Source organism: Toxorhynchites rutilus, chromosome 3 (genome assembly GCF_029784135.1).
Source record: "Toxorhynchites rutilus septentrionalis strain SRP chromosome 3, ASM2978413v1, whole genome shotgun sequence".
Lineage (NCBI taxonomy): Eukaryota > Metazoa > Arthropoda > Insecta > Diptera > Culicidae > Toxorhynchites > Toxorhynchites rutilus.
Window position 1 is genome coordinate 15,740,512 of NC_073746.1, and position 25,092 is coordinate 15,765,603.

Sequence of the window (25,092 nt, forward strand, 5' to 3'; positions counted from 1 at the left end):
AGATATAAAAATACGATTAGAACTTTTTTCATTTTTTTATACTTGAGTTACAATATAAAGATAAAAAATCAGATCACTGATATTTTGAAACATTATTCTAATGTTCTGAAATATACGCAATCTGCGTTTCAAGGATTTGTCGCTATTGATTCCTCCAGCGCGATCTTCTCCATCTCGTGGTTATGTCGTTTTTGTTCACTCAGATGTTCTTTGAGTGTGGCATCCACGGAAAGAATCGCTCGAGCTGATTGGCGCTGATAATGAACCAGATCACTCAAATTCTTGTTTGTGTTTTTTAACAGGGATTTCACATTGGTGTGAAATTTGTTTTGTTGCTCGACTTGCAGCTCTAATAGCCTCGTGGTAGAAGGTCTGGATTTTTTCGGCTGAGAGGGCTGGAAGTGAATGGTATTATTGATACCGTCACACTCGTCGGAAGTACCATAATATATAAAATTTTCCTGGTCTGCAGCTTGAGGTTCACCCGAAGGCGAACCCAACTGTGTTCCATGAGATGAGGTACCCGGGATTCCTTCCACGGTCGCAAGTAACCCAGTTAGTAGAACTGCCTGCTCCTCCAGCTCGGACAAATTGATAATTTTATTGGGTCCTCCACCTGTCGCCCTCTGCTCCCGTTTGTTGTGAGCGAGTTTTCGCTTTAATCCGGACTTATAGTCCGCCCAAACCTACACAGAAAACCAGGGCAAAAATAAGACTATAAACATATGTTTCGGATTCGTTTTAGTATATACCTTTTTCCATCCACTTCCATCGCGAATAGGCGGTCCCAAACTATTGACTTCTGCCGCCAGATCATCCCAGAAGGGTCCGGAATTTCCTCGGGAGAAACCCTTTGCTATGTCCGGCTCTTGCTCCAGAAGCAGCACAATCCGCTCGAACTGATTTTTAGTGGTTGTTTTGTTTTTGTTTTTTTCCCTGTTGAACGTTAAAATTAATTTAAAGAAAAAAATGATTAAAAATTAGCTTACATTTTTGCAGTTCACCGCTCATCCGCTGCGGAAATTATTCACTCCTTCATAAACAAAGTGGGTTTGACGTTTGGTTTGATTCGAATGAAAGATGTTCGAAAACAAAACAGTCCGAACGAAAGGTATTCGAATTTGAAAACACCTCGAACGAAACAGGGAATGGAATTTACCAAGTCGTTCGAAATATTTCGAATCGATTGAAATACAGAATAGACACCCTAGTGTCATCTCGAAAATTTTATTTGTTGTCAAAAATCGACACTCTGGAACTTAGTTTTTTTTTTGGAATATGAGACGATACGTATAGTTTTGGGGGTTCCCGGAATAAATCGCCACAGAAAACGACTGCAACAGAAACCACCGCTTATAAAATGTGTAGTAGGCTATAAATATTGTGGCGCGGTATTGTATTTCAAAACAAGAATTAACCGGGCAAACGTATCGCCCCAGGCAAACGTAACGCCCCGGGCAGACGTATACCGTCCGACGCTCGCTAGAGCTCGGTCGGACATTGCTAAAGGATCGTATCCTATGTTTCAAACTAACCGGGCAATCAGTGGATCCCAGGTTTGCGTGCGAGACACCGCCGCTTCCGACGGCGGGTCGGCGGTGGACTCGGATTGCGTCATCTTGGCGGCATGGGCCGCCTCGATTCCTTATCCTCGCCAAATGGGGACTTCGTCCCCATTACATTGTCCTCAGAATAAATTTCGAAAAACGAGAACAAGAGAATAAATTTATAATAGAAATGTGAGGCACATGATGTTTTTCCCGCGCCAAATATTTCTAGCCTACTACACTTTTTCTAAGCGGTTGTTTCTGTTGCAGTTGTTTACTGTGGCGATTTATTCCGGTCACCAGTTTTGGGTGCTAATAAAAATAGTTATCTCGATTTTTCATTCGTAACTTGCTGCGAAATGTTGATTTGCACTATAATATACCCTATGGAAAATAGTAGCTCATTCAGACTTCATTTACTAGTGTCCAAGACGCTAAAATTTGAGATTTTTGAAAACCAAAAAATCACCGGAAATCGGGTTTTTCAATTTTTTTTGATGCCAAATGTATTAAAATTGCATGACACGTCAATATTCAGTTATCTAAAAAAAAAATTGACTTTTCAGACAAAAATTATTTTTTTTCAAGATAGCTGTAAATTTTGACAAGTAATGCAATTTTAATACATTTGGCATCAAATTTTTGTTTTTAAAAACCAGTGATTCAGTTCAGTGGTTTTAACCTCGATTTTCAGTGGTCTTTCGTTTAAAAAAAAAACTAAAATCATCTTTTGATGATTTTTTTTTTCGAGATGACTTTTGACATCATACTTTTTTTGTCGAAAACCCAGATTTCCTTTACTCCCCATTTGGGTGATTTTTTTTTCAAAAAACTCAAACTTTGACCGCTTTGCGCCACTCTTCCGTAAGTCCGATTGAGCTTATATTTTGCATAGAGTGTTTATTCGAGATGGTGAACTTTTTTTATGAGGTAACTTTTTGAAATACGAGATGACCATTTTCATTGGCACCCTAAGTGTACACACATACAACCTCATCTTGATTATTTGACGGGTGGTCAAGATATTTTCATTAAGGTTGGGTGTTACTATCATATCAACTGCACGTATAGAAATTACGCTCCAAAATTTATAGAATCTTATTCCAAAAAGTGTAGAAGCACTAATGGTAGAGAAAACAATGTATTTACTACACAAATATACTTACGAAAACTTTATAATTGAAATGGTTTGGCTCAGTACTATTCAAAAAAATGCTTTTAAAAATCTAGGTTCGCTTAAAATGATAAATTTTACTGATCCTTCTCGGTGTACCAGAAAGCATCACATTAAGTTTCTAAAGGAACTGTTTAATACGTTTACGTATTGCAATTCCGTTGTGATAAAATTGTTTATTACACAAGCTGCTAAGAAGACTGCACGCGTCTGGAGCAAACGATAATGCGTTTATGATTAGATATGAGCAAACGCTTTGACCGATTTAAGTAACATTTGTCCGTATGTAGGGCACTCTTCGAAACACCGCTGCATATCAAGCGCGATGCGCATCTTGCTATGACTTAACTCACATTTCTGGCCATTAATCATAACACATTCGCTCCTGTTAAACCCGACGACAGAAACTCGTAAATGTGTACAACCGCCGTAACCGGGAATCGCTTCCCTGCATACGCGAATTTTTTTTTTTGCATAAATTTTTCAACCTCAAAGTCAGCCGGACAGTGTGTCAGTCGACTTAACATGGTATGTTGCTTCTCATGCAAGTCATGTCCATCGGTTCAACGTATAATTTGCCAACATTACCACTGCGCGGTGGGAATTGGGCGTACGAAACGCGAAACGCAACAGCCAAATGCGAAAAAAGTTCTGTCCGCGTGAGTGTGGGTGCCAACATAGACACCGTGGCGATGACAACCGGCAGCCAGGTGATTTGCAGGTTGGGAAACTGGGTTGAACACAGGAAGCTCGGGGCTAAATTCAATCCCCCCAACCTCCCCCCCAAAATCCGCCCAACGGATCGTGTGATCCTCAACCAGCGCGATTGGTTCTGGTACAAATTTCGCTGCGCGCTTTGCATCGCGATGGAAATGGGTCTGTTGTCTCAGCGCCCGTAATCAATCGATTATGATACTGTATAATTGGAAACCTGTTTACTGCTGCGGCCCGCCGAGCGCGGGAGATCAGCGAGATCATGTGTGGGACCTGTTTGGTGCTTGCTCCAGTTTACTCAACCAGTTCCGGGCAATGGGATGAAATGAGATTTGCATATCTCAAGTGGATTAGTACCAATCGAAAGGCCTTTGGCGGTATTTAAATAGTGTAAGTGAAATTGACTTACTTATGGGCAGGAACTATGCCGCTCGGAAACACACCCTGTTGATGGGTCATTAACCGAGTTATTGTAGAAGGCCACCATTCCGGGATGTGTTTTTAGATTAGCATTCATCGGGAGGAAAATCCAACTCTCTATCGAATCCATCGGTGGCTGCTGGAAGTGGAAGTGCACGCTCTCGCTGGAAAATTGGGTACAGAGCATCATCATCGTCAGCTCGTTCGTTCGAAGTGCAAAAGCATACCCGATGCAAGTTTTTCTAGTGGTTCAACCGAGCGTGCAACCGAACGAAAATGAAACATGAAAAAAAAAAACGAAAATTAATGATGAAGATAATGATCCTCAGTGTTGATCGTGAACCTCTGAGCTCGATGCAGAAAATGCGGAAAAGGCAAATAATCGCTTCTCGATTCTTGTAAGGGACGAATCAGGGACACAACCCGGAGGCGAAGTCAGGGGGAAAACAGTTTTATAATAATACCACATAAAACGACTCGAAAGCCCTGATCACTTCCATTATGGTGCATCGGTTTGACCTACCGCTCGGGTCCCGTTAATCGTCTTACTCAGAGAGCGACAGAAGTTAATCCTCGTCTAGGAAGCTGAGCTCCATACGCAGCATCCCTCGCTTTTTTCCGTTTATTGGACCGACCCGCCATTCCGCGGATGAGGATGATTATATTAATGCCGAAAAGCCTTACTTATCACACTCCCAAAGGGAGCGAAACAATGGGCGATCCGAAAGAGGAAGATTCTTCCTCTTTGGCTATCGGAACATCGGAACATCGGCCGCGTCTAGCGGCACTTTGCGTGGGTTTGTACGGAGCACTAAGCGTTTGTAATATCGTTGAGAGAACGGGAAGAGGCGTGTTAATCAAAGTAGATTACACTTCGGCGGAGCATAAAGTGTTATAATTAGACACTTAGAGCAGACACGAGAGGTAACCTATGCAGCGGCAGCGTAAAGCACCGTTTGGTTTTGGTGCCTCGAGCCATGCAATGCCGTATATAGTCATTTGGGTTGTTCCCCTGGCACCTCGTGCCCCCATGCTGTTTGCTGGCGCTTTCATGGGGCAACGTTTTGTCTACAATTTGGACAACGACGACGCCGCCACTGATGATAATGGCGCAGGAGTGTTCACAGCTTATGCTGATGATTAATATGAATTTCCTAATTATGATAATTTCGAATTTTAAAGTGATGAATCAAGGTGTGGAATGCATGTTAAGTAGACGCAAGCGTGATGCTTATCGGAAACGGAATAGCGGGACCGCGTGAATTGATGGGATTCCATCAGGAACTGTATGTGAATTGTTTGCACTGTTTTGGGTGGGCGAAATGAATTGAGTATTTCCAAACCAGCGCGCATGAAATTTGATTAGTTTGTAAACAGAGGGTATTGCGTCCGAATAGTTCAGTAGGCTCGAATAATTGTTTATGTTTTAACCTCCAGTTATATGAGATCTTTGAGTTACAAATAGTGACAAAACTATTTTGTTATTTTTCACCAATTCTGATGAATGCCAGCCCTGCCATGAATAGGCCACAGAGTCTTTTATTCGACTCGACTGAAATGTTTTGTATAAGTATCTTTGGGCCTCCGATGTGGCATCTACTGACATTTGGTACCGCATCTCTGGTGACTAAAATAGATCTGGAAATGTGGAAGATGTTAGGCAATGGAAAATCGGTTAACTAAAGAACGCTCACTCGACTCGCACAGTGGGCTAAATGCAGATATTGCTCCTCAACAGCAGAGAGTTCAAAAATTAAGTTTTGTTGAACCCAAGAGCGACTCCAATATGGAACGACCACGATTAGTTTGGTCCATTTGAAGTCCACAGAATGTTTGTCGAAGTTTATGGTTACACTGTTCCATCTGATAAATCATCTAGATTGTACTGCCTACGCTTCAAGAATTGAGAATACAGCGTTGAAGATAAGCCGAAAAAGAATCAAACGCAAGAGGAGACTTAGACCATTTAGAGTGATAGGAATCAACCGAGAGACGTTGAAAACTGCAGCCGCATCGAATGAAGACTATTTTTTGCATCGGATGAATAAATGGACTTAGAAGAAAATATCTTCAGACAACCCAACAATGCAAAGCCGGGTCAATCGTTGCCGAATCATAGCACAGAAATGAGTTTACTTATTTTGAGCCGTTGGAACATGGCGATCCAATCACGAGCTATCCTCTTGACGACAAAGTCAGGCTCCAGAAAATTTGGGATGGCTCAAATGTTTTTTTTTCGAATTCTTCAGATGTTACTCTTTCTGATTGAGGTTATACCGAAGAGTACAATACAGAGTACGATTTGGTCCACTGGTCCACTCAAACTGTAAAAAATCAAAATTAGCATTGACTATAGCATTACAAAAATATAAAAAAAGACTTGGATCATCTTCGAGGTTTTTTTAAAGTTAAATTTCAAAATATCTTGCAGTGAACAGTGAACAAAAAACAAAGCCACTTCATAGAACGGTTCGAAGGATTGAATAGCGCTTTCTACCTTGCTGTGTAGCCTCAATTAGGGTAACACGGGGTGAGTTGGACATTGTAACAGGTGTACATTTGTGTATTGTAGTGTTTAACATTTCTTGTAAATATTCCGTTAAGTGTTATGTAATTATTTTCAATATTGTATATACATTTACTTTCTAGTTAATTTATTTATATTTTGGACCACGCCTTTATCTCTAAAAGTACGGCTCAACTTGGATTTTCTATTATGTCATTTTCTTTTATTATTTAACCGTATGTAACTAACGTAAAAAACTTTGGTAAAATTCGACAGGTGGAAGGAAACGGTAGCATGAACACAACAAACACTTTGATTGTCAAAAAATGTGAGTTTTCCGATCGTGGTTTTAAGGTTTTTCCCGCTGATTAAACAAACTTTTCGTGTATTGTGCAGTAAAGTTCTATTCGCCTACAGAAGCGGAACAATTTGATGCAGCGAAACTGTAAGTTTGATAACAATAAACGAAATTAGTTGCATTTTAATTTTTGCATGCTGTGTGGGGTGACATGGACACGTTTCTGTGGGGTGAATTGGTCCTACAGGTTTGAGGCTTTTCTTTGATCTAATCGATTCCAGATGTCACGGAATTACAAAAAGAGGATGAGCAGACAACGTTTGAAGAAGGAGGAGCTTGAAAGAGCAACTCATGCCATCAAGAACGGATTTTCTTTGACTAACAACGAAAGTGTTTACAAATGCTCGAACAACAGTGAAAAGATTCATGCAGAATTCGAGATGGTGTTAATCCAATTTTCCTGGTCTGGAATCTGGCCAAGACAACTGGTATCGATCCCAAAACACTGTTACTGATTGTAACATTATCCCAAAATACTTCACATAAACATCAGTATGTTTTTTTTTCGATAGAGACGAATGAACTCTCAGAGTTTGAAGTCTCTTTAATTCAATACCGTTACCGTTTTCGATGAAACACACACTGGACCAAACCACCCCGCAGCAAATTTTAATGTCCAAAAATCATCTCTTTTATTTTATGATATATTTGGTAGTTTGAAGCTTGATATAATGATTAAACATTATAGATTGAGAGAAAACAAGTGTAGCTCAGTATACAATGTGAAATTTTTGATTCAGACCGTATTGGTTTGAAAATAGGCGATTTGCTTAGGTGGTCCAAATTCCCTGCTTTTCACCTTTTGCTGTTATGAAGGTGTTGCTCACTGAATACTTGGACAAACAAGATTGTCGGTGTAGTAGAGTAGAAGGTTTTTTTATCTATCAATTGTTATCGTATGTAATTTAAATGCGATAATAGTTCATGGAAAAAAAAACAGAATCGATGAGATTTGTGTTAGAACATCATTTTAACATCATTATCAGCTATCGATACAGCTTATAATTTGTAATACTAAGCATTTGTAAAAAAGAGACTGTCAAAACCAGTGATAAAATGTTTGTGTTAGCAAATTCCGTAAAAATCAAGCATCGCCAATTTTTCACTTTTGTAGTTATTTGCTTTTGCTTTTTTCATGTTAAGCGCTAGAAAAGGTAAAAATCTACTGTAAATGATGAACAAATGATCTTAATTAAAATTAGTAGGGGAAAGACGGGTAAGATGGACACTTATGTATAATTGATGAATAATATTTGTATTTGAATGATGTACAAACTTACAATACATTATATCAATACTTTTGACATTTACTGTGTACACCTAGCTGGTCTTCTGTCAAAATTGTAAACAAAAACAGAACAAAGATCTACTAAGAACAGTTGGATGTAAATTCTCGTCCGCAGAAAATATGGTTCTTACTGTTAACACGTAACTTGTTCCGAATCAACGATGCTATTATTCCAGAAATATTGATGTTAAAAAAAACTTATCAAGTCGGGTAAGACGGACACTCCACCCAAGCAAAAAACGATCATTTTGTATTGAAAACAAATTGGTTATCTCCCCCCTTTTTCCTATTAACAAATGCTTACTACCTTCGTTTGCGAGAGCAATCGAACTAGCGTACTAGCGGATATAAGAGGCTGTAAAAGCTGTTAAAGGTTCATCCCCCGTGAACAGTTCTGCGCTGAATTAAAGCATCCCAAGATCTACACTTATATGGCACCTAAAAATTCCAATTTTTCGTCACAACTAGATCCACTTTGAAAAGTTTTCAGCAGTAGGAACAAGAGCTAGTGCGACATCTCCTTGAACTAGATAGAAAAAAAAAACGGAATGAAGCATTCGTTCAATAAACCAACTCAGATGGCTGGATAATCTTGGCTTAGCGGATTTTAAAACGTTATCCGAATCTGTCATTCCGAATGCCGGAAGCTGTTTCAGACATGAACAAATGAGCAAAATTGCAAGGCCCATCTAGGTGATTTTAGTCAAGCATTCAATTTGCAAGCAATTTGAATTTCAAAATATAACTTTTCAGTTATGGTTCATCTTTCCCGACTCTTTCTTATTTTTCCGAAGATTCTGGACACATAATTTAGCAAAATTTCTACCTCAAAAACATTTTTTATTATGAAAAGATTTTTGGATTATCGATTCGTGGTGAGATAGCTATATATATATTTGTGAAATTCACGAAAAAATCAACTTTAACCTAGGTTGTCCATCTTTTTCACCTTTCCCATACTAAAATAGTGTGCGGAATTTGAGTCAGTGACAAAAATGGTGTTCAGAATTTCTTCCAAATGTAATTAAACATATTTTTAGTTTTTTTTATCGTGTATATTTATTTGTAAATCAATTTTATTGTATTGTAGTGAAATCTATTGTATCCAACATTCAAATAAATTTCGTGAAACAGTACAGTTTTGAGTAATGAGACACTGTTTCATGGCCAACAAAGCATATATGTTCGGAATTTGATACAAAACGGTGTTATGCTCTAAACCAGAGGTGGTTGATATCGGGGTCGATGTCGTCTTCCCAGGGCTCGTTACGAACGAAAACTGATTTTGGACGTCGACCTCGTTTGAGAGCAAGACATATACAATTTTCTGATATACCGCGTTTCATAACGCAAGCTATAAACAAATATAGAAAGTAAGTATTTTACTGCTAAACCCTGTGTATTTGAAACGAGAAAACCTGATGCCTACCACCGCACCAACCACTCGCAATATAATTGGTATATATACATTTTTTGTTGCAAATTTTTCATTAAATATAATAATCGCTAACATTGAATATCAACAATAATGTAGTATACCTGGAGGTTATTTCAATTTGCTTTGTGACGAACGGTACAAATGTCATCAAAACAAATGCAAGTAATAAACCGACTGTGCCGCACCTGAGACGAGACATGACAATAGGGGGCCGATTCCGGACCACTTTTTCTGTCAAACTCGGACCACTTGCAACTCGCCTTCTGATTGGCTGATGAGGAAAATAATTGACAAAGATAAATATACAAACACAGTTCACAGTGTTGCCAAATACAGGGTTTTCCATTTCGGGCTTCCGAAAGTATACAGCCCTGCGCTGAAAACCGTTTGACATAGCTGTCAACCAAAGCGTCATATCGTTAGTTGAATGTCTGCCATTTTACAATGTGGATCGTTTTAGCATCGCACAACGTGTTAATATTGCTACATTATACTATAAAAATGATGAAAAACCGGCAAATGTTTTTCGAGCATTACGGACGGATTTTGGTCGTCATGGACGGCCTACAGAGCACACACTCGCTAATGTAGTGCGTAAATTCGAACAAACTGGATCCGTAGCGGATAGCGGAACCTGTGCATCATCGTAATGTACGTTCGGTCGAAAATATTGCTGCTGTTGCTGCCCAGTGTGGAGGATGACCCGAATGTTTCGATTCCACGGCGTGCTCAGCAATTGGGCTTGTCAAACACATCATTGTGGCGAATTTTGCATTTGGACTTGCATCTACATCCATATAAAGTCCAACTGGTACAAATTAGAGCGTGGTGACCATGGAATGCGTCGGGCATACATCGATTGGGTGCACGAACAACAGCAGCAAAATGCTGAATTTTCGCATCAAATTTTCTTCAGCGATGAGGGACATTTCGAGCTCGGTGGCTATGTGATCACCCAAAATTTCCGTATATGGGGCTCAGATAATCCATACGTGATTGTTGAGAGGCCATTGCATCCGCCAAAAGTCACTGTTTGGTGCGCATTATGGTCTGGTGGAGTCATCGGGCCGTATTTCTTTGAAAATGAGGACGGCGAGACGGTAACTGTGAATGGTGAGCGCTATGGCTGCATGTTAACCGATTTTTTTTTGCCACAAATTGAAGATATGGATACGGATGACATGTGTTTTCAGCAGGACGGCGCCACGTGCCACACAACACGACCGAACATGGCCATATTGCGAACGAAATTTGAGGGACGCATAATTTCGCGTTTTGGTGATGCCAATTGGCCGTCCAGATCATGCGATTTGAACCCGCTAGACTTTTTTTTGTGGGGTTATGCGAAATACCGTGTCTATGTCAACTCTCCGCAAACTCTTGAACATTTGAAAGACAACATTCGTGAAGTTATGAGCGAGATACCGCCCCATATGTGCCGAAAAGTCATCGAAAATTACCTGTTCCGGATCAAGGAGTGCGAGGAAACCCTAGGTGAACATTTGAATGATGTTGTATTTCACACATAATGGCATAAACCAAACTTTAATTTGAAATAAAAGTTTCATCGAAATTCGAATTCTAAGTGTGTTTTATTTCAATTTACTTTCGGGTTTTAAAGTTGGAAAACCCTGTATATTCAAAATTGAATAATAGTTGCATTCACATTTCAATTTAGCGATAATTTCTTTAATGGATTTTTTGTATATTTTCGTTTCTATTACGTCCGGTGTGCAGTTCCCGAAGAGAAGGAATCGGTTCATCGGAATTTCCACCCTACATCTTTTCGGGATTCTTTTACCATCTAGCATAGCATAATAGTAGCGACCTAGAAGAGAAGAGCATTCAATTATTTTCCGTAAAGCAGTTAGCAATAAAATTATAATCAAATAACAAATAACAACCAAGGCAGCAGAAAAAGTATTTAAAATCATATTGGAACCTGAATAAACCATACATACCTACAAAAAAAACCTGAATAAACGCTATGTTATAATTTGGGAATGTATTATTCTATCAATGTTTCAGTACTGTTAGTATTTGAACGATATCAAAGTTAAATTATAAGGCCTTCTTTCCGTATACACTCCACGGTAAAAACGAAATGAAGTGTATCCGCGATGACAACGATACGGTGTCGATATCTGGATACGAAATAAGCTTTTAACAAGTCTTACTATTCGGCTCGAAGGCACTTTTAAGTTTCTAAAACCTGAATGGAAATTTTTACTTGGCGTTATTTATTTACTGGAAGCACGTCTTTCTTATCCTAACTTGACCTGTTTTCTATACACTTTTCGACGTTCTTACTAAAACATATCATTATAACATAAAATTATCTTCAGATACAATTTTTGTACGAGAATATTTTACCAAATGAAGAAAGTAATGTTTTTCATTCACATTGAACACTAATTTGATACGGAGAAGAAAAATTTTCATTCATAATTTATTCATACTCCTACTATCAAATCTACGTTTTCTAGTTTTCTTTATCTCTTTATCTCTTCGGTTGAAAAATCAATATAAAAAAATGGTGCAGCTCAGAAAATACATGATACGAAGAACACATGTTTTTCATGGGAAAATAATCTTCCGAAATTTTATAACATTTGGCAACCTTCACATCTCGCTTCCCTGTTATCTAGCACTTGTTCGAAGGAAACTCAGAATGAAGAGTAAGAAGCCAGTTGTCACGTCTTGTCTTAGTGCCGTACAGCCTGTGCGCTGCAAAGTTCCGGATTCTGATCCCAGATACATGAAAGAGAGACGAAATGGCTGGAAAAGATTGCCTGACTAATTTCCAACAACGGAATTCCACCCTATCGATTAAAAGCCCGGAAGCTACTATTCTAAGTCGAGCCAGACTTTTGAAGACTTTCATTCTTAGAGGCGAATGAACTGAAAAGCTTAAAACATCTTAAATTCAACATTATCATCATAAAGACATTTATGTAGTTTTCAGATAGAAAAAAAAGATGAGAATTTGAATTTGTTTTGCTTTTTCTACTTGACAACATCATATTTGTTAGCTGTTTTGTATTGATTCAGTTAATTAATTTGTTAACTATGAAGGAAACCTCTAAAGCAGGGGTTTTCAAATGGTGCTCCGCGGGAAATTTGTGCTCCGCGAAGTTATAGCAAATGCTCCCACTTGAAAACTCACCTTTTTTTTTCCAAAATATATATTTTATTAAGGCACATGTGGCGTTAGCCTGACGGGGCCGGGAGTCTAATATTTTGACAATTTTTGTCTTACAACTCTGTTCTGCTCTGTACGTGTGCCCGACACGGGATACTTCCTATTGGGATGCAGCTGACCATTAATCAGCAACGCCCCCCTAGTCTGTACCCCATATCTAGCGTGGTGCGTCTTTCTCGACTCGAGGAATCCAGGATAGAATGGTCACTAGCCGGCGCAATCATCAGCTCGTGTAGAGTTGTCATGAGCGGTACAACCTTTGGCTCTTGCACAACCTTCGGCCCGTGCATCTGTAAAGAGTGTGTGTATGTATTGCCGCGACTAAGTAAAAGTTTATCGATCGGATAGGAGGGATATGAAACGGGGAAACAACGAAGGAAACATCATTAAACGTTGACATCGGCGTTCCTGAGGAACAGGTATAGATGAAGCAGAAGATCAGGATCACGGCTACCTAAGATATCCCGGACGGGGATCTCCGATTGTTTGCCTTGTGCTCTCAGTGCTCTAGAGAGCTGAGAGCGAGCAGCATGGAACCGGATACACGACCAGACAACATGCTCGATGTCGTGGTAGCCATCGCCACAATCACAAAGATTGTTTGCTGCGAGCCCAATGCGATAGAGATGCGCGTTTAAGTTGTAGTGATTGGACATAAGCCGAGATATCACGCGAATGAAATCACGACCTACATTCAATCCCTTGAACCATGCACTCGTCGAGACCCTAGGGATAATCTGTGTAACCAACGACCGAACTCATCACCACTCCACATGCGCTGCCAACTTACGAGCGTATACTGACGAGGAATGTGGAAAAAATCATTATAAGCAATTTGCCTTTCAAAAAGTGTGCCTTCTAAAGCGCCCACCTTAGCTAGCGAGTCCGCTTTCTCATTCCCCAGAATCGAGCAATGAGAGGGAACCCATGCTAAGGTAATCTTGAATAATTTTTCGACCAAAACACTCAATAGTTGTCTTATTATTAGGAAATAAGATGAGCGTTTATCAACTTTCATTGAGCGGATTGCCTCTATTGAGCTGAGACTGTCTGAAAAAATAAAATAGTGGTCGATGGGCAATGCTTCTATGATCCCTAATGCGTAATATATCGCACCCAGTTCAGCGACATACACGGAACAAGGATGTTTGAGTTTGAAAGAGGCACTGGAATTTTCATTGAAGATGCCGAAGCCAGTGGACCCGTTTATGCATGAACCGTCAGTAAAGAACATTTTATCAGATCCAACTTTCCCATATTCTGCCGAAAATATCGGCGGAATAGAATCGGAGCGTAGGTGGTCTGGCATTCCATGGATTTTTTGTCGCATGGACAGATCAAAAATGACAGAGGAATTGCAGAAGTATGGGAAGCAAATATGGTTGGAGATGCCTGGTGAAGGGTGCACGTCGTGGGTAAGGTACTCATGGTATTAAGACATAAAACTTGACTGAGGAGTCAGTTGGAGTAGATTTTCGAAGTTATCAATCACCAATGGATTCATGATCTTGCAACGGATGAGAAATCTGTAGGATAATTCTGTGAACCGAAGAGTAAGCGAGGGTACTCCTGCCAAAACTTCGTGACTCATCGTATGTGTCGAATGCAAACACCCCATGGCTATACGCAAGCAACGATATTGTACCCTCTCCAGCTTGAGAATATGAATCCTGGCAGCTGATCGGAAGCAAAAACTGCCATATTCCAACACTGATAATATCGTTGTTTTGTACAACTGAATGAGGTCTCCTGGATGGGCACCCCACCATGTTCCGGTAATTGTTTGGAGAAAATTGATTCTTTGCTGGCATTTCTGTTTCAAATACGCAATGTGTCTCCCCCAGGTACACTTAGAATCAAAATATACACCCAGGTATTTGAAAAACATAGAGTGTTGGATCGTTTTGCCGAATAGGTGAAGCTGGAATTGGGCGGGTTCGTGCTTTCTAGAAAAAACGACCATTTCAGTTTTCTCCGTAGAGAATTCGATACCCAGCTTGAGGGCCCACGTGAACAGATTGTTCAGGGTATCTTGCAACGACTTTTGCAGAACGACGGGATTAGTACCCGTGATGGAAATAACTCCATCGTCTGCAAGTTGTCTCAGCGTGCAGTCTCTAGTTAGACAATCATCCATATCATTGACGTAAAAACTGTACAAGAGGGGGCTTAGGCAGGAGCCTTGCGGTAGGCCCATAAAACTGTAACGAGAAAATTTCGAGCTGCCATGAAAGAAAATCATGTGCTTTTCTGACAGTAAATTGTACAGGAAATTATTGAGAATTGGTGAAAGTCCACGATTATGAAGCCTCTCTGAGAGAATTTCCATGGAAACTGAATCAAATGCCCCTTTGATATCGAGGAAAACGGAAGCCATTTGTTCTTTGCGAGCAAATGCGATTTGGATTTCAGAAGATAGCAGCGCGAGACAATCATTCGTCCCTTTACCTCGGCGGAAGCCAAACTGCGTATTTGACAGCAAATTGTTCGTTTCGACCCACTTGTCTAAACGGAGTAGAATCATTTTCTCTAACAATTTGCGAATACAGGATAACATTGCAATCGGCCTATACGAGTTGTGATCGCAAGCCGGCTTGTTGGGTTTCCGTGTGGCTATCACTCTCACTTGTCTCCAGTCATGCGGGACAATATTCAGCTCCAGAAACTTGTTGAACAAGTTCAGCAAACGCTGTTTTGCCAAGTCGGGAAGATTCTTCAACAAGTTGAATTTAATCTTGTCCGACCCCGGAGCTGAATTGTTACATGAGAGAAGGGCAATTGAGAATTCCACCATCGAAAAATTCTCATAATCGCTTTGAAGTGGAATGTCGCGTACGACGTTTTGTGCAGGAACGGTGTCGGGGCAAACCTTCCTTGCAAAGTTAAAAATCCAACGGTCAGAGTATTCCTCACTTTCGTTTGTATGGTTCCAGCCACGCATTTTGCTAGCCGTATTCCGAAGAGTGCTCATAGCGGTCTCCCTTGACAAACCATTGACGAACTTCCGCCAATATCCACGCTTTTTTGCTTTAATCAAACTAAAACTTCTAGAGCTTGGTACTTTAGAAACCATTCCACTAATCCAGTTTTCCTGAATTTTTTGAAAGCGGTTGATCTTTCAAGGTAGACCTTTGAACATTCCTTGTCCCACCAAAGTGATGAAGGACGACGTCGGAAAGTGGTAGCCGGTACACGTTTCTTTTGAGCTTGAAGTGCGCTTTCGTAAATCAAACTCGATATAAAGTTATACTCTTCGAGTGGAGGAAGTTCATGCATTGAAACAATTGCTTCAGATATTATTTCCGCAAATGTTCTCCAGTCAATATTCTTCGTGAGGTCATACGAAATATTGACTGACTCACGAGAGCTTGATTCATTAGCGATCGATAAAATTATTGGTAGGTGATCACTACCGTGGGGATCTTGGATTACCTTCCACATGCAATCCAGGGATAACGAAGAAGAGCATAGAGATATGTCTAGCATGCTTGCCCGTGCAGGAGGATTGGCTATTCTGGTTGCTTCCCCAGTATTCAAAACTGTCAATTTGAAGTTGTCGCACAGATCATAAATCAAAGTGGCACGGTTGTCATCGTAGAGTGATCCCCATGCTGTTCCATGGGAGTTGAAATCACCTAAGATTAACCGCGGCTCCGGCATTGCCTCGATAGTATCAAAGAACTGATGGCGGCCTACCGTAGTTCTGGGAGAGATATATATCGAAGCAATGCAGAGGTCTTTGCCATTGATTTGTGTCTGGCAAGCAACAACTTCAATGCCTGTCATCGATGGGAGAGTGACTCTATAGAAGGAGTGACATTTTTTAATCCCCAATAGTACGCCACCAAACGAGTCATTTCGATCGAGGCGAATAATGTTGAAATCGTGGAAATTCAGCTCGTCGGCTGAAGAAAGCCATGTTTCACAGAGGGGAAATACATCATAGTTAGAGTTATGAACTAAAAATTTAAATTGATCTAGTTTAGGGATGATGCTTCTGCAATTCCACTGTATTACAGTGGTCAATTCCTTGACCTCTTGCACTGAATCAGGCATCGAGGGAAATGAACGCTGCTAAAAAGGCACATCTTTCTTTCAAGAATGTTCTCACTACCGGAAGCAAACATAATACTATGCTTTTAAGAGAGTCATTAATATTCAAAGCATTCAAAATGTTGTCCACCAGGTCAGAAAGCGCAAACAAGCCAGGTTGTGACTGTTGCTTTGACCGCGAAAAAGGAACAGACGTATTGGGTGTTGTTCCGGAACGTGCTGAGGACCCCTGGTTAGTAGAAGAACCGTGCAAACCAGGAGGTACTTGCTTCGGTCTATTTTCAGCACGTTCGGTTCGAAGTTTCAATCCAACTTGGGAAATTTCGGACTTCTTACTGGGGAGTGATGGAAAAGTAGTAATTTTCCTTTTTCTGATGGCACCCTGCGATGTACCAGAACTTCCCGCATTGGGAGCGTCAGCGACAGGCTCGTCGTTCTGCAGGAGGGAGTAAGGATTGTCCTGCGTCGTTGGCACGGAATTCTTAAGCATTTCTGCATAAGTCCGTTTTGAAAATTCCTTTAAGGAACGCTTGATTTTTTCCCCTCTTTGTATGTACACCGGGCATTGAGAAAGATCATGGGGGGGCCCGTCGCAATGAAGACACTTGCGCTCTTTTGCGCAAGAAGTCCCATCATGACTCTCTCCACAATCTGCGCAACGCTTTTTGTTGCAACAGTAGACGGCCGTGTGACCAAGTTGCTTGCAGTTGTTGCAACTCATTACCCGGGGTACAAACAATCGAACAGGTAAACGAAGCGCATCTATCGAAACGAAGTTTGGAAGGGCGGAGCCCTCAAAGGTTACTCGAAAAGAATTTGTCGAACTGAGAACTCTCTTATTATTTATAATAGATACGGATTTCAGTTGGTCGCATGCAAGAATCTTCACAGTTTTAAGCGAAGAGTTCTTGAAGCGACCGACTCCATCCTTGAGTATATCATTTCGGGTCAAACCCTTTTCGGTGATTACGCCGTCGACAGGGCACGTATACGCGATACTCAATTACGACAGGGTACGTATACGCGATACTCAATCGCAAAGAGATCGCAACGGGTTATATCATTTGCTTGGGTCCGGCTGGAGACGACAACTCGTAATTTGTCTGGCCCCATCCGAGTAATCTCGGTAACATCTGAGAAGTTTTTTGTCAGCTCTTTAGATATGCGAATAACATTGAGGGGTTTGGATTTTCGCCTAAAGTACACAATGAATGGGCCTTTGGAGCCCTCAGGGTATACTTTTTGACGAAAATCCAGCTTTTCTTCATCCTCCTCATCATCAGAAATTACGTTTTCTATTCCAATTTCTACTTCACCTTCCGGTTCTTCAGGGGGTTTCGTATCAGAGATATACGTTGGCGTTGGCATAGTAATAAATTTCGTCAACTGTTCGATATGAACAGAATTTATTGGTAATAAAAAAAAATTAAAAAATAAATATAATAAGATAAACTTCTATTTTAGTTACAGTAGAAAATTATAGTTATTCAAACTAATTTTTATTAAATTAAATTCAAAAATGAAAAAAGTTCCAACAAATGTTCAAGTGCAATATATATGAAGATGGTCACCCTAATGCCAACGCTTGATGATTACGTAAACACCCAGCGAAACAATGGTATTTGTTATGCACAGAAAGTGAATGAAATGATAGAAAGGAGAAAAAAAGAAATAAACTTCTACTTGCCGCTGCGGTGTGACGTATGTGATCTGTTGGATGGAAAACCATTCCTCAATTTAATTTTGCTGGGCATATAGTGATTTATCTTGTTTACTCCGGGTCAGATGTCGTGTAACTGCGACTCGCAACCGAAATAGAGTTGCTCTCAGTTGAGTAATGTCAATGCAAATAGGATTTGTTTTATTGATTAAAAAATGCAGGTGCTCCGTCTAATTATTTTGCTATAAAAAGTGCTCTGCCATAAACCCCTGCTCTAAAGGAAAAAAACGAAACATGCCTACACGAAACGATAGACATGCCCTATACATTGAACATCTTACCCCGTGTTTAGGGCAATGTTGCCACATTGAAATCTGTATTTCCGAGCTAAAAAATCTTTTTTATCTGTAGAGAAAATAGAAAATCTGTATTGCGGATTTTGCACCTGATAAGACTTTTGCGTTAGATCTAAGTACGAAGTAATAATTGTATACTTGGAGTAAAGTATATATATATTCTGCTTATTCATACTTTCAAGCACGTGATCACTGGTATAGCTTGCCAGTAGTTTTCGGAATGAATCAATTTTTAAATTGTCAGACCTATGCAAAAAGTTTACAGTGCAATTTTTTCTCGCACAGAAGTTTGACAATTTGATCAAAAGTGTGTAATATCTTAGATTGAGAGTTCTAGATACATAGATAATTATGCCAAATAAAAAATAAAAAAACATTTTAAAATGTATTTTTGGGGAAAACTGACGGAAAAAGTTTATTTCATTTAGCTTCGCGTTATAAACATCAATTTCCTCACTTTCCTCGTGGTATTTTACATGGGGCCTGATTCTCGAATACACTTCACGGTGGAAACGGAATGAAACGTATACGCGATGACAACGATACGGTGTCCAGTACCAGTTTGATACGTTTGAAGTTAATTTTCATTAATGATTTTTTATTTGAAAAGTGCTCATTCTGCTCTCAGGCATTATTATCTACGACACTTCACTAACTCGTAAAACGTAGTTCAATGGCGTGCCGTTTATTTCGTTTCCACCGTGAAGTGTATTCGAGAATCAGGCCCATGGTCTTGTAGAATTTACCCTTGATGTCGTTTGACAACTGTACTGAGGCACTTCCACCTCCAATTTTAACGAATAATTTCGTTTTGATAATTGCGTTCACAGTTTCTGTATTATATTGCGAAAAAGGACGATTTCCATCACTACTATATTTGACACGTTTGACAGTAGCAAAAATAGTTCAGATCAGTACTGTTCGAATTGTCTGATAGAGTTTGTGAATTGTTGCGTAAAATGATCAAATACTTAAAATTTAGTGCATTTTGTTACAAAATCTGCATAAAATCTGTATGGATATCCAATAATCTGTAATCTGTATATACAGATTCATGGTCGAAAAACATGCTGAAAATCTGTATCATTACAGAAAAATCTGTATATGTGGCAACACTAGTGTAGGGTTAGCTGGTCAATATATTCTGAAATATAAAGCCGTTAAACAAAAGAAAAATTTGAAACAAATGATTCTTTGGTTATATAATATTTCATTGAAAGAGTAAAAGGTAAGCTTCATTGTGGTGCATAATATTCTAACGCAAAACTTTGTACTACAAGGTTATTACCAAATTTATTTAAGAATGACCAACTAGCCCCGCCATACCCTACATTCTACACAAACTTCGTACTGGGTGATTCGAATTTTATCACGCGATGGGAAGTTCTGAATAACATATTTTGTGATCTTTGCACGAACTGCCTCCAAAACGCTCCAAAGATGCACCATTTAGCACTGGAACGTACCTTTGATCCTACGTTGTGTAATTTGTTATTTGTCCAAACTGAATTCCTTCCTTTCCTAATGAATACCATCCTTTCCAAATCCTTCACGAATCCAATTATCCGCTTTCCTTTTCCTCCATCGACTTCCAACTCCAACCAATTAGTTTTTAATATACACAAATTTATTAGAACCACTTTTCATTTTTTTTCACAATAATATAATTTCTGTATTTCACAGTATTTATTCCTTGGTGATCGGTCGGAGACTGATCACTATAGCAATTCTATCGCCCTTTTTACATGGTCTATTGAGTTTCGTTCGTGTTCGGTCTATTGCTATAATTTTTTGAGTGTATTGTGAGCGTAGCTTATCTGTGTTATTTGTATAACAGTTTGTACAGGGTGGTCATTTTGTGTGTCAGTTCATTCTTGAACCTAATGTTTGATTTGTGTTTGTTTGATGTAAATATGACAACAGAGATTGTATCTAAAGAACGCTTAATCGAAACGAACGAAAATTATGTATAGTTTTTAAATTTCATAAATTTTCAAAAACTCATATTTTCATTTTTATAAGTCCGATACGGCACCAAACTTAGTTATGTTGAAAGCTATATAAAAATTTTCTAAAAAATATCGAAGGGGACATGTTTTGAGTTATACAAATTTTTAATATTATATTCAATTTTTAAGTATTTAAAATATCATTTGTCCTAAATAATGCATTGATTTTTCAACAACTTTGCTCCGCATCATATTTCAATTGGATACCTGGATTTCAATTTATAATTTTCTGCTAAAAGGTCAATGATTCTAGATACGCCCTTATGAAAAATCAGTCGTTATCAAATTTGGTCATCGGATAATGAGAATTGTGATTTTGAGAAGCTGCCAAATTGGAGGGTTCTGGGCAGCGGATGGTTTGGCGTGTAATTACTCTATCGTATTCAAATTTGTGAAAAGGGATCTGAATACAAGAAACAAAATGAAAATGAAGACAAAATTAATGAACAAGAAAACTAAATCCATCTGAGTCCAAAATCTAGACAATTGGCCACTGGAATCTGTCATCTAACATTTCGGGATTCTGGAATCTGTGACCTCTTATCTGAAATTTCAAATCCGAGTCTAGAACATTCAATCTGAAAGCTATAGTTTTACTATATTAATATTAATATAACTATGTTATAATTGAATTTAGTAATATGGAATTAGGATATTGAATCCAGATTTTCAGTTCCAAATTAAATGTTTTAATCTGTGTAGTAAATCTACAATTTCAATTTGTATGGAAGGTGAAATATTTGTTTCACAATATAGTGCTTTCAAAGCATTCAACGTTATTCATTTTTTCCCTTGTTAATGACTCATGAGAGCAATACTCAGCACGGAAACCTTCTATATCTCCACACAAAACCACGAGCAATACGCGTGCTCTGCATTAATGCTTAATTGTAACATTCTTGTTAACTGTGGTGATTTGAATCATTTATGGCATCTTCCCGTGTCTTTGTTCATATTATGTCCATTGATTGACGAACAATGCACAACTTATGTGAATTTCTGTGATGGTTTCATCTGGTTACGACCCAAAGTTTATAGCTTGCAAAGCCGAGTAGTTGGTCCCACACAGCATGAGCTTTGAACCATGAACGCGCCTGAACATCGATATCGATTTATGGGCTTGATAACCCCGCGATTTGTTCATTTTTCGCGATGGATTCCCTTTTAACCCCCAGCAACAAACCAGTGCAAAATGCCCTTCCGTTTGACGTGTCGAGGGATGCGCAACTATTCTGCTAGTTCCTGGTGTGTTTACTGGAATCATCATGCAGAAGTGCCTCTTATTCTACAAGTTCAAACGTTTTGTTTCCTGGAAACTCCTTGTCTCCGATATTAAAATCTCCATTTTTTAACCATTGAAATTTTGTTGGCTCGATGGCATCTATATTCTCGCACAGAATACGACTGACACCAACAAAATTTCTCATTGATGATAAATTGTTTACAAGTATCTAACCCTATTTTTTCACGTTTTTTGTTTGACCTTTTTATTTCAAACTTACTAGTGGCTCCATCTTTTGAAAATCGGCAGTTTTTTTTGCGCACATGATAGTATTATCAGGTATTCGATATTGAATATCGCATGAGTGTGAATTACAGAACATTACATTACATTACATCATATTATAGATATATCAATGGAAATGTACATCGATGTCACGTTTGGAAGTCATTTGGAGATGAAATATCAATTTTTGTTATTCATGAAACAGTTATGATGCTCATCAAATGGCTCATGCGTTTTGAAATCCAGACCTCTGTGTTGAAGGGCCTACACCCAATTTAGCGTTGGCAATTTGGCAAATCCTTTTTTGCGTGCTGAGGGGTGAATGAATAAATAAAAAACAGCTTTTTCAAAAGCTTTAAAATGTTTGTATGTATGAGAGCATCTCTTTCTCTCAGACTGGTTAGGATTGTACCAAAAAAAATGTAAAGGGTTGTATATAGGACACGACCGCATATTTTTGACGTATAATTACGCAATTATATTATGCAATCCACTTGTTTGCCACTTCGGATATTATTTTAGTATGCATCGATTTTTTTGTAATAGATTATGTTCTTCGTTACAAATAAATTTTATGAACGTCCTTTTACGTTTGGTATGATGCCTAGGACCCGTGGCCGAGTGGTTAGCGTCTCACATTATCATGCCAGGTGTTCGGGTTCGATTCCCGTTCTGGGCGGGGGATTTTTCGTCAAAGAAATTTCTTTCGACTTGCACTGTGGTCACGCGTATTCTAAATCTTGCCCCTCGGAATACATTCAAGGCGTGTTATTTGGCTTAAGAAATCTCAACTAAGTATTAATAAATGACGCTAGTTAATGCATACGTTGAGACGGCAAAAGTTCCACAGGGAACGTTAGCGCCATTCAAGAAGAAGAAGATGATGCCTAGGACTACCAAATTATGTGAACGGAAAAATTGTCAAACGATCATTGTATTTTACATTTCCCTCTTAAATAATTGCACATCTCTTGTTTACGTAGTTCTCGAACCGCGAAAGTTCGACGATTTTCCCAGGCTTCTCAGTTTAAAAGTACGTTTTAGGGAAACATATTCCGGTCTGCACAACGACAAGTGAGTACAAAAGTACTCTACACAAAAAATATCCCCGACTTGCATGTTTTGACAAAGCGGATTCCCCCAGACTCATTGATTTTGATGTCCTTGTTAGGGAAACACAGCGGTTTTCCACAGGTACGTCGATTTTGAAGTCTGTGTTGGGGAAACCGTAAATCGGGCCAATCAAAACTTGGCAGTTAGGGCGTTTAAATAACGCTTGACATTTTGCAGTTGTTCATTTGTTCATCTCAAGAAAAATAATATTTTATTAATTGTGATAGACGCGTAGAAATATTTCCTACCAATTGATGCAAACATCTTTCCGATCTGTTAATAAATGTTCGAGTTATAAGCATTCTAAATACTGGTAGGGTTAACACACAAATCGGCAGAACAAATGTATGGGAAAAACGGAAGTTCTTCCAGTATTCATAAATTCAAACCGTTTAGAAATTATTGAATTGTAATGTATAGCATATCAAACAAATCTTAGAGAATTTCTGATCCGATCAGTATGCAAATCAAATCAGAATTCGTTCACAGTGAAAATTGTTATTAACGTTAACTTTATTTCATAAAAACGTGACCTGTTTTCCGATTTGGCACCCTTCCTGAAAGACGTAGTTCTACGTCAAAAGTCCAAACGATGTCAACGGGGATCGAACCAAAGCCGGCTTTACACTACTACGCTAACCACATAGCCACTAGTGTTGTTCCACAAATGCGTGATAACATTACACTTCATTATAAAATGAAGTTGGAAGGAGTTTTCTGAGACCAAAAAGGAATTGAACAATGAACGTGAATCTATATCCTTCACGGTCTGGGCCGTGTATGTGGCAAAATATGCTAAAAACTTAAATTCGTGCCTATTTTCATTGTGTCTTTTGTTTCGCTCGCTCATATTGCTCTTATATTGCTATAGCATATATATTGAAGGGTGTGTCACATCAAATTGCATCACGGAAAAAACGCTGTAGAAATTAGCCCAGTAGACCGATCCTTTTGAAAATTTTAGACATTAAAATAAAAACTATTAAACTACTTTTGGCATTTTCTTTTTATTCATACTTCGAGCCCAAGCCCGTATTCTCGCACCTTCCTCTTTACCCCGTCCATAAGGTTCTGTATAACGTCAGGTTGTAGTTTTTTGACGTGGGAATACGTCTAACCGGAATATATGGAGGGTAAAATGAAAACCTAAACACAGAACATGCAGGAAAAAATGAAAGATTTCAAATGCTTATAGCTCGAACATTTCGTACTGGATAGGAGAGATGTTTGCATCACTTGATAGGGAATATTTCTACGCATCTATCGCAACTAACAAAATGTTGTTTTTCATTAGATAAACAATTGAATAACTGTAAAATATAAGGCGTTATCTAAATACCCTACCTGCATCGTTTTGATTGGCCCGATTTACGGTTTCCCTAACACAGCCATCAAAACCAAGCAGCCTTGGGGAAATCGGCATTGCAAATACATGAAAGTAGGGGGACTTTTGTTCTCATCGAAAAATGTTCCCTAACACAGACTTTAAAACCAAGCAGCGAAATCGGCATTGCAAACACACGAAAGAGCCTAGAGGCGAGTGAACTGAAAAGTTTAAACCCTCTTAAAGCCAAAAAGAAGAAAAAGAACACACGAAAGTAGGGGGAGCTTTTGTTCCCACCGAAATGTGTTCCCTAATAGAGATTTCTAAACCAAGGTGCCTGGAGAAATCGGTATTTCAAATTCATGCAAGTCGGGGGTATTTTTGTTCCGACTGGAATGTGTTTCCCTAACACAGACTTCAAAT

At 39.1% G+C, this 25,092-nt stretch overlaps 2 protein-coding genes across 2 annotated transcripts in view; one reads left to right on the forward strand and one right to left on the reverse strand.

Moving 5' to 3' along the window:
* The window catches only part of LOC129775873 (uncharacterized), a 132,169-nt gene that overhangs the window by 17,724 nt on the left and 89,353 nt on the right, over positions 1-25,092 (forward strand). The gene's annotated exons all lie outside the window — the stretch shown is intronic.
* Positions 129-1,144, reverse strand: LOC129772897 (uncharacterized). Its single transcript, XM_055776426.1, has 3 exons — positions 990-1,144; positions 753-936; positions 129-686 (listed from the first exon to the last, which is right to left on the reverse strand). Coding segments are annotated over exons 1-3 (744 nt in total). The 5' UTR covers positions 992-1,144.

Coding starts and splice junctions, on each gene's coding strand:
- LOC129772897 (XM_055776426.1), bottom strand. Junction 687..752: donor ATGGAAGTGGATGGAAAAAG/GTATATACTAAA, acceptor TTTTCTGTGTAG/GTTTGGGCGGACTATAAGTC.